General features: G+C 39.1%; 1 protein-coding gene across 1 annotated transcript in view; it reads left to right on the top strand.

Moving 5' to 3' along the window:
* The window catches only part of LOC119598466, a 91600-nt gene that overhangs the window by 538 nt on the left and 81062 nt on the right, over window positions 1–10000 (top strand). The window contains exon 1 of the mRNA XM_037948096.1: window positions 1–1026. This exon is cut by the window's left edge and continues 538 nt beyond it. Coding sequence (XP_037804024.1) covers window positions 1018–1026 — 9 coding nt within the window. The 5' untranslated portion in view covers window positions 1–1017. The remainder of the gene's footprint in view (window positions 1027–10000) is intronic.

The raw sequence follows: 10000 nt of genomic DNA, 5'->3' as shown, positions 1-10000 counted from the left end.
TGGGCACGCCGCTGTTCCTTACGAGAATTGGCGATTTTTTCCTTGCAAAGAGGATGGAAAAATTGTTTTCCATTTACTGGAAGCGGGAGCAACAAAAAGTATTCTTCAATTGTGCCAAAATGTTTGGAACCTCTATTGTGATTACTGGATTTAATATAGTGTTGCCTAATACGAAGATTCAACAGGCCTATGAAGTCTGAGATTATAGTGATTATTTGCGTACGTTTGCGATATGTTGTGATGGAATTATGTGTTATTGTGTTGTGCTGTGACAATGAAGTACATGAAGTGTTTACAGTGCTTAAACGTGTAGTGCTTATACATGATTGGAGATGTTCGTTATCACTATACTGTAGTAGTGATAGAAGTAACATAGCCTTGAATAAGCAATCTGAATAACAAAAATTAAATGGGAAGTTTTTCATCAAAAGTGAGAACAATCCAGGATACCAAGCACACGATAAGAATAAAAAAGCAAAAACCAAACATTTATAAATATCGTTATAGCTACCAGTGCTAACTAGTGAAGTCCAGAGGCAGCTTATTGCAAAGATGCTAATCAAGAGAGGCATTTGTGAAAGTGTTGGACCTCTCAAAATCACGAATACCTTAGAAATAACCAAAAATACCTACTGCTAATAAAAGGAAGGGAGAAATAAAGAAAAATATATAACGACACACCGCAGCTACTAATTACAGTAACCAGAAGTGTGAAGTATTTGAATATTTCTGCGAAAATGTTGACATTATTCTGCACGAAGTATGTCAAAGTGGCCTTGATAGACCATGATCAAGGTTATCTAGTGACGACAGGACACACGGACGCTAGTCATACTATATAACATTTCCAGCGAACATGCCTCCACACCACTCAACCCACACGAGAAAGTTAACAAGTTGATTTTTATTTTCCGCGGAATTATGCGCGGCTGTCGTAAACAAATGTCGTGTGAAGAGGACTGAGAAGAGCTTATCGTGAACACGGAAGGACCTGTAAGCCTCTCTTCGCTAACCTCAATGTTACCTGTAAGTTCCATAATGAGGTGGTGTGGTCCAGGTAGGGGGTTCTGAAATGTCGTAATGGGCACTACCCCCCTCTTCTAATGGTGTAGGGTTAAGGGTTCCCAGGGTTAGTTAGGCAGATGTGTTAGAAAAGGGTTAAGGTGGCGGGGTTACAGGAAAATCAAGAGGCGTGTGTTTGGGTGTTCTCTATTAGGCGCTGTTTTCCTATTTCTGTGTTTTGTTGTGGTGTACTTTATTTTGTGACGCATGTGATGTGACCTTGGGTGTCGCTCCTGAAGAAACTTGGAGGGGGAGTTAGAAAGCCAAAATCAATAAGAAAGATGTTTATTATTCATTCGTTTTATGCTGCATGGATACACTCTATCAACACTGATTTGCATATGTTAACGTTAAAAGTTATTAGTCATGTGCCAAATGTTCCCGCCAATTCCAGGGCGTTTGAGTTTTGGCGGGTATTTGTTCCGATGCGTTGCCGTGGCATCGTCTGCACGTGTATTAAATTGTATTCTTCAATTCCACTTAACACGAATAACTATTAATTTAGTACAGGTTCTTAAAGGTTTCTATGAATTCATACTTGCTGAATAGATTACCTGAGCGTCGTTTTGGTAGTCTTCATCATGGACGAAGTGTAGTGTAAAACTGCAATCGGAGGTTAATAGGCGTGCACATCTTTGCAACTCTGACTCAGTTGAAATGCAATGCTCACGTACGATAATTTCGAAAAGTGAAACAGACGAGATTACCAAAGAAAACGCCCATTTCGCGCTGATATTCACGTGGCCCGATCAAACCATACATTCCATATCTATTAGTAACATAGAAACAGGAAATGCTAAAGATTCCTTGGTGCCCATAACCTCCCATACCCTGTTACCATATCACGAACACATGTTACCACTGCCTAACCATACTCACTTACCGTATTTGTACACCGATAATATATTCCACGGATATCACTCACCACAGGACAAACGCACGAAAGCCCGGGAAAACATGGTCATTCGTAATTTCGAATCGTCACGCATGATTTGAAGAGAGGAGAAAGTCTCTTAATAAATATTAATCGGCAACTCAAGGGGCCACGCGGCAGGTGGAAGGGAGACAAGAGGTTGAAATGTTCGAAGGGAAATTCTCTCGGTGACAGTCGATGGATGGGTGTCCTGTGTGCTTTAAAAGGAGGCTGGCAGGCTAACCGAGATACGCTTTTTCGACTTTTATTACTGGTGCTTGGAGACTTTTTTTTTTTCTTGGGGGGGGGGGCGTATTCCAGTTTTCTGTTGTTTCTTCTTCCTTTTGTTGTTTCTTCTTCGTATCTTTTGGTATCTTTCGCTCTGCCAGTCTTTATGTTGGATTTTTTTTTCGGAAAATATTTCAGGGTAATCGGTTAAGACCGGAAGTTTTTTTTTCTATTTTTCTAGATAAAATCGACACAAAATGGCAAGATTACAGCACTCAAAATAGAAAGTATTAAAACATTATCGAGATGTTAATCCTATCCCTAATTAGAGAATTATAGATTGTTTTTTCTTTTTTTCTTTTCTTTTTTTTCTTGTTTTCAAAGTCCTCTTCTCCAAAAATGTCCAGAGTTTCACCTATCGAGACACGTAACCCAAGGAAAAAATATTGCATTGTCAAGCTGGTAACCTTGAAAGAGGGACTAGGAGGGTGCTGTGTGTGTATATGTGTGTTTAAATGTGCACATATGCATACATTCGTGTGTGTAGGTATGTCATATTTGGGCATGTTGTGAATGTCCTCACTATATAATATTTGTACATGAAAATGTTTATGATGACTTTGAAAATGACATCGATCGATGTTACATCGATGCACTATTACAAAAATCAACATAGATTTATGTATTCATATTGTAGAAGTGAATCTTACAAGCATGTGTTACACTGTAAGTTAAATATTATATGTATTACAGATCAGAGCTTTGCACATTTCATCCGTCTATATAAGGTTAACATTCAAAATGTTTATAGAAATATTCACAGGTATATGCTATGTTATCTAAAATTCGATATCGCGTAGTTGTACACGTCAAGCGTTATCATGTTTAAAACGCTGAGAGCAGCTTTTTTGTGTGCTGGGAAGAGAGCAAATCAACGCTTAAAGAACTTAATTTAGGATTTGGGTTATGGAGAATGTGTCAATGATTAGAATATATATTATTTTTGGTTCTGGTACATCATTTCGTTGTGCGAAATCATCTCTATCTCTCTTATAAATGTATGTATTTAAACACATCACATACTGCATTTGCTTTGACATTTGTATCCCTCTTGCAGAACATAGAATTTCAGGACTGATCAACACCCAAGATGTTTGAGAGTCCGGAAGGCAGCCTCAATCAGGATCAAATTCCCGATCGTCATTTGTTTGACATTGCCTCGTTCCAAGGCGGCAGGAGCGCGCGCCAGGCTCGAGCAGGTTATTTACTTTTCTTGTTGACTCGTGGGTGTTGGCGGGAACTTGCGCTCGCCTAGCATCTGCCTGTCCGGAGAATGATCATTTATATTCCTGCTGTAAATTAGTGGCAGGATCTCGCTTTTGCCGGACGAGTTGGTTGGGCGAGAGAGCGAGAGAGGAATGCTGCGTTCACGTGACTGGCGATTTTTGCCTCGCCTGCCTGGTGGTTTCGCCGCTCGTCGATGCGGAGTTAATGAGCGAGGCGACGAGTAACCTGGTAGAAAGTACCTTGGGGAACAGGATCGGGTAAGAAGGTCTTTTCTGTCGCGTGTTGAGTATGTGGTGTGTCTCTTGTTTCTTCTATATTTCCGTTTTTTTCTTCTTTATCTTGTTTATCGATCGTCGGTATTTGGGATGCGATTTGATCGTCATTTGTGCTTTTCTTGATTAATCCGAACCTTTACTCCACTTTTTTTCTGTTGAAATGCATCATAAACTTGTTTTTTTCTTCAAATACAATCCTTTTTTTATCTGCCATTAGCATTTTAAGAAATAACTTCTTACTCCCTTGCATCGTTCACTTTCTGCTGCGGTTCGTTTCCCCTTACTTAACTTCAAAAGCGACCAGTTTCTCTTTATTTCTCCTGTATTTCCTGCATTCGCTAGATAAGGTCCGAGACTTGGTGCGCATAGTCATGACTTGCTTACGCCAGCGAGTCACAGCTTCACCTGCGATCAATGCAGCCGCAGAAATGGAATATCGCATTGCAGAGTATCTTGAGATTCACAGCAACGCTGGATAAACAGCAATTTATCTCAACAAGCTTTTAAAAAGCACATCCTTCCATGAAAGACAAATATATATATATATATATATATATATATATATATATATATATATATATATATATATATATATATATTTAATATATATATATATATATATATATATATTATCATATGTGTATATATATATATATATATATATATATATTTATATATATTATATATATATATATATATATATATATATATATATATATATATATATATATATATATATATATATATATATATATATATATATATATATTAACGATTTGGAATCCGATTATCTTCTGTGTCGAAGTGTTTGGAGCTATCTAGGCTTGGTGTCATAAGCTACTCGAATGGCATTTGTTGAGATGGCCGTGAGCAGCGTTGTCTGAAAGTTAGGATAACTAGTGTTGACTTCAGACAGCGCCGTGGTCTTGTTCTGCGAGTGTCCCCTGTCTGTCGGTCCTCCTGATTTTTATCGTGTGTGTGTTAGTGGGTAAACCTGTCGCGCGCCGTTACTTTTGAGTGCTAAGTGATTATCATATATAATATGTAACTGTAATATTATATTATTCTGCGTGTGTAGGCTGCATTGCATTTACTTGCATTTTAATAAAGGAAAACTGAAAGGAAGTTACACGTTTTTAGCTATTAATTAGCATGGTGACACATTTGCAACGACAGTCAAAAAGTTGTCATATCCTGTCAGCAGTTCTTCAGTGTCGTCTAGACGATAAAGGAAAAAGTGATCCTACCTGTTTTCTTAATTAATCGCATTTCTCGTATTTGCGTGTTCTTTTACAACTCCGTTTGAAAAAATATATCCAAGCAATAATCTGAATAGTCTCGAAATAACTATCTCCCATTGTTTTGGACGTTTCAATTCATTTTTAGGGAGCAGGACTCGACTTCCTAGGAATATCAGATCTGACATTTCCCTTGGTTGAATCCTTGAGAATTGAGAATTCACGTCCCAAACGACTGGACAAGCAAGTCATCACATCTCAGGCGATCTCAGCTGTGGTGTTCAGCATCTTCACGGTTAGACTATGTGATGACACGAGGGTTTTAGGGGATATATAACACGCGAGATAATATCTTTGACCTTCGTGACGTCAGTGGAAAGATGTCCTTGGAAATGATATTGTAATAGGGGAATGGGTCTTCCTTCACTTAACAGTGGTTCTGCGAATCCTTGTGTGATTACGGTTTGATTTTTAAGATAAAATCATGAACATACCGTTTTTAGAAGTAGTGAAGTAGTTTTCTTTTTTCATATACTGCGTGTAGTAAGGTATGTAAAGATATATCTTGGTCTGTAAAAAAAAAAAAAAAAAAAAAAAAAAAAAAAAAAAAAAAAAAAAAAAAAAAAATCTTTCTTAGCATCCCTGATTCCCACTCAATACACATTGTATTTATTTATTCGTTTATTTTAGATGTTTTATTGTTGATTTTGTAATCCTTTTTGAACTTCCCTTATTCTCTTATTGATTTTTCATGATTTTTATATTCATTTCTTTACGATTGTAGTAAGAAAGACCCTTGTAAAGACGCATTATGTGCGTTGTTATTATTGTTCGTATATGAACAAAAATGTCTTTACTGAATATATTTTCTGAAACTTATAAGATTTTACAATAATCTGAAACTTCCTAGCTGCAGTTATTACTGTAGTGAAATTCTTATTATTACAAGAGTGATGATTACTAATATGTATTTTTTTACGATTAAGGTTATTTTTATTGTTTTTTCCTATTATTCTGTTTTGTAAATGTTGTGCAAAAGACAAAAACTCGGCTTATTCTCCCTTCTCCACTCTCCCATCTATTATTTTGGTACTCTTCCTTTTCATGTATCAACTTTTCCCTCATCCTACTCTTCTCATCAATCATTCTCCTCCTACTTCTCTTTCCCCTCCCCCTCTTCCTCTTCACCCATTCACCTCCTCATTCCCCTCTTCCTCCTCCCCTTCCTCCTCATTATCCTCCTCCTCCTCCTCCCCCTCCTCCTCCCCCTCCTCCTCCTCCTCCTCCTCCTCCTCCTCCTCCTCCTCCTCCTCCTCCTCCTCCTCCTCCTCCTCCTCCTCCTCCTCCTCCTCCTCCTCCTCCTCTTCCTCCTCTTCACTCATTTCCCTCCTCCTCCTCCTCCTCCCCCCCCCCTCCTCCTCCTCCTCCTCCTCCTCCTCCTCCTCCTCTTCACTCATTCCCTCCTCATTCCCCTCCCCCCGCTCCTCCTCCTCCTCCTCCTCCTCCCCCTCCTCCTCTTCACTCATTCCCCTCCTCATTCTCCTCCTCTACGCTGTTCTTCCACCAAAAGCAACAACACCAATACCAGAATCACCGTCACTACCTTTTCCTTCCTTCTTTCCTCCTCCACATTCTCATCTTCCTCATCATCATTATCTTCCTCCCATCCGTCCTCATCTTCCTCCTTCTCCTGCTCCCTCTTCCCTCCTCCTTCGTCCTCCGATAGAGAAAGTAGATGCCATCACCTGATTGGGATATTTTAACACGAAAGTTCCTCGTCTGGGAACAATGGGTGGAACGCGGCTGTCTCGAATGCAGTTTTGAAGAGAGAAAATGGATGTATTTAGATAATGTGATGGAATCAAAACGTATGAAGTAGAGTGTGCAAGTGAAAGAAAGAATTATATATATATATATATATATATATATATATATATATATATATATATATATATATATATATATATATATATACAGTGTATATATATATATATATATATATATATATATATATATATACACACACACACACACACACACACACACACACACACACACACACACACACACACACACACACACACACACACACAGTTTATATTATATATGTATCAGAAAGAGAAAGAGACAACCAGAGCGATATGACCATATACACCAAGAAATATTAAACATGCGCATCAGATAGACAAAAACACTCTGTAGACAGAAGGAAAAGACTATCATAGAAAAAGATAAGTAAAAAAAAAGCTTACAGAGGTTACAGATAGTACAAGACGAAGCGGAAAATATATTATTAGATTACGACGCAGCCATCACACCTCGCGAAATAAAAATTGGACCAAGAAGACTTAAAGTACAGAGGGAATAACCGGAGACATGTACAAAAGGTTGGTCGGTCACTGCTGAGAATTGGAGGGGAAAATTGGAGAGATAGAAGGATAGACAAGGATAGGTGAAACTGGGGGAGAGAAAAGCGAGTGAAAGAGTAAGAGGAAAGTGGAAGGAAATGTGAGGAGAATTGGAGGGGGAAATAGGGTACGGAAAAAAAAAGGAGAGAGGAAGGTTAGGTGAAATTGGGGGAGAGAAAAGAGAGTGAAAGAGTAAGAGGAAAGTGTGGAAGGAAAGGTGTAGAGAAATAGAGGGGGAAATAGGGGGCGAAAAGGAAGGAGAGAATAAGAAGGATAGACAAGGATGGTTAAGATAGGGAGTAAGAAACATAGCGAGTGATAGAGAAAGAGAAAAAAAAAAAAACGTAGAATGAGATGTGAAAGAGAAAGAGAAGGTTGCTTGGAAGTACGCTGTGTGAGGTAGAGAATTCGAGAACAAAATAGAAGAGAGGAAGAAGGATAAACGGAGACAGAAAAAAACAGGAAAAAAAGAGAAAATTGACTAAAAGAGAAAGAGCAAAAAGTGAGAAGGAAAAGATAAAGAAAGGGTTACTGGTTATACTGAGGCTGCAAAAGTACATAGTGTGAAGTAAGGAGAAGTAAAGATTGGTAAGAGAAAGAAGAAGAGAAAAAAAACACGCAGACAGGATAAACTGTGAGAAAGAAAAGATCGAGTGATAGAGAGAACGGAAAAACAAGGAACGTGAGAAGAAAGAAGGAAGAACTAGAGAGAGAAAATAAACTAACGCAGAGACAGTTTGGAGAAAGTTGTTTTTATACACCGAGGCTTAAGAATTCAAAGGTTTTCGTGTCGCCACTACTAAAGTCATTAGAAGCCTCAGCGCTATGTAAATATTTAGGATTCTTGCGAAACTAACATTTACCTGTGGGTGAGAGGGCGTACATGTTTGTCTGTATGATTCTGTACATTGTGTCAGCGTGTTTACTTGTGTGGAGGTAGCTAAGCGTACGTATTTGTATATGTGCAACTTCGCACGTGCTTGAGTGTATGTTTGCATGTGGACTTATGCATGTTTACGTGTGCACATCTGCATGTTTACGAGTGTGCGTATGTCCATGTGTTATGATCGTGTATATTTTTTCGCTCGCATGCCTGTACATCTGTGTGTGTTTACATGTGTCTGCGCGCATGCGTTGCTTACCACACAAGTTGCCGGTCGTCGGTATTTAGGCGTTTGCTGTCAGACCCAGCGCGGCGAGGGTGAAAGGCGGTCTGTCTGTACATTACCTCCTGATAAATGAGTAGCCATATACGACGTATGTCCGATTCCTTGATGGCTAATTTATGCTCACTTTTGCGCCATTCATTTTAGCTATTCCTTTGGTTTTGTTGGATTGGGTGACCGTTTTGTTTGCGTGATATTGGTTTTACGATTTGTTTTTGTTTCTTTGTTCGTTCAATTATATGTTTTATTCTTCTTTTTCTCTTCTGCTTCTTGTCTGTTTCTTGTTCTTTCTTTCTTTTTCTCTTTCCTCTCCTTTTGATACTCTCTCTCGTTCATCTGCTTCTTTGTCCTGCCCTCTTCCTCCTTCTCCGTATCCTCCACCTCTTTATATCCTCTTCCACCTCCTCTTTCCCTCTCTTCCTTCTCTCCCTACTCCCTTCCTACATTTGCTCTCCTTCCTCCTCCTTTTCATTTTCTTTTTTCTCCTTTTCCTTTTCTTGTTACTACTACAAATACTACTGTCACTGCCATTACCTGATACAATAACTACAACAACAATAACAAATCACCTACTACTACTACTTCTTCTTCTAAGTGCCTTGTCCTTTCAGGCGTTGGCGATCATGGTTTTCCATCCCGTTCTGTCTGTTGACAACTTTAGCAGTTCTAAGTCTCTTCTGCCCATATTGAGATCTTTGTTCAAGCTGGTGATGAACTTCTGCCTTTGTCTACCCCTGCTTCTCTACTACTACTACTAATAATAATAATAACGATAATAATAATACTGCTACTGCTGCTTCTCATTTTCCCCTTCTCTTCTTCCTTCTTCTCCTCCTCCTTTCGACTCTTTTTTCTCCTCTTCTTCCTGCTCTTTCTGACCCTTTTTCTCCTCCTCCTCCTCCTCTTCCCTCGTCCTCCCCCTCCTCCTCCTATAACCCCCTCCCCCTCCTCCTCCTTCATCTCCTCCTCCTCCAACACCACCACCACCACCACCTCCTCCTCCTTCTCCTTCTCCTCCTCCTCCTCCTCCTCCTCCTCTACCTCTTCCTTCTCCTTCTCCTCTTCATCCTCCTCTTCCTTCTCCTCTTCATCCTCCTTCAGCCCTTAATTCTCCTCGCTCCATCTCTCTTCTCCACCAAGATTCATGGAAGCGACGTAGCACTTAATATTACCTCCATGTGCTCTTAGTAAACATGGCGGCCTTGGCAGTGTTGGAGTAATATTGTTTTTCTAAACTCCTTTTTTGTTGTTGTTGTTGTGACTGAGATTTTGTAGTTATTCGTTTTTAGATTTGTTTTATTTTTATCTTTTATTATTTTGTTATTATTTTATTATTATTATTATTATTATTTTTTTTTTGGTGTGTGTGTGTGTGTGTGTGTGTGTGTGTGTGTGTGTGTGTGTGTGTGTGTGTGTGTGTGTG

This window comes from Penaeus monodon, chromosome 41 (assembly GCF_015228065.2).
Source record: "Penaeus monodon isolate SGIC_2016 chromosome 41, NSTDA_Pmon_1, whole genome shotgun sequence".
NCBI classification, from domain to species: domain Eukaryota; kingdom Metazoa; phylum Arthropoda; class Malacostraca; order Decapoda; family Penaeidae; genus Penaeus; species Penaeus monodon.
This window is presented reverse-complemented; position numbering and strand designations above follow the sequence as displayed.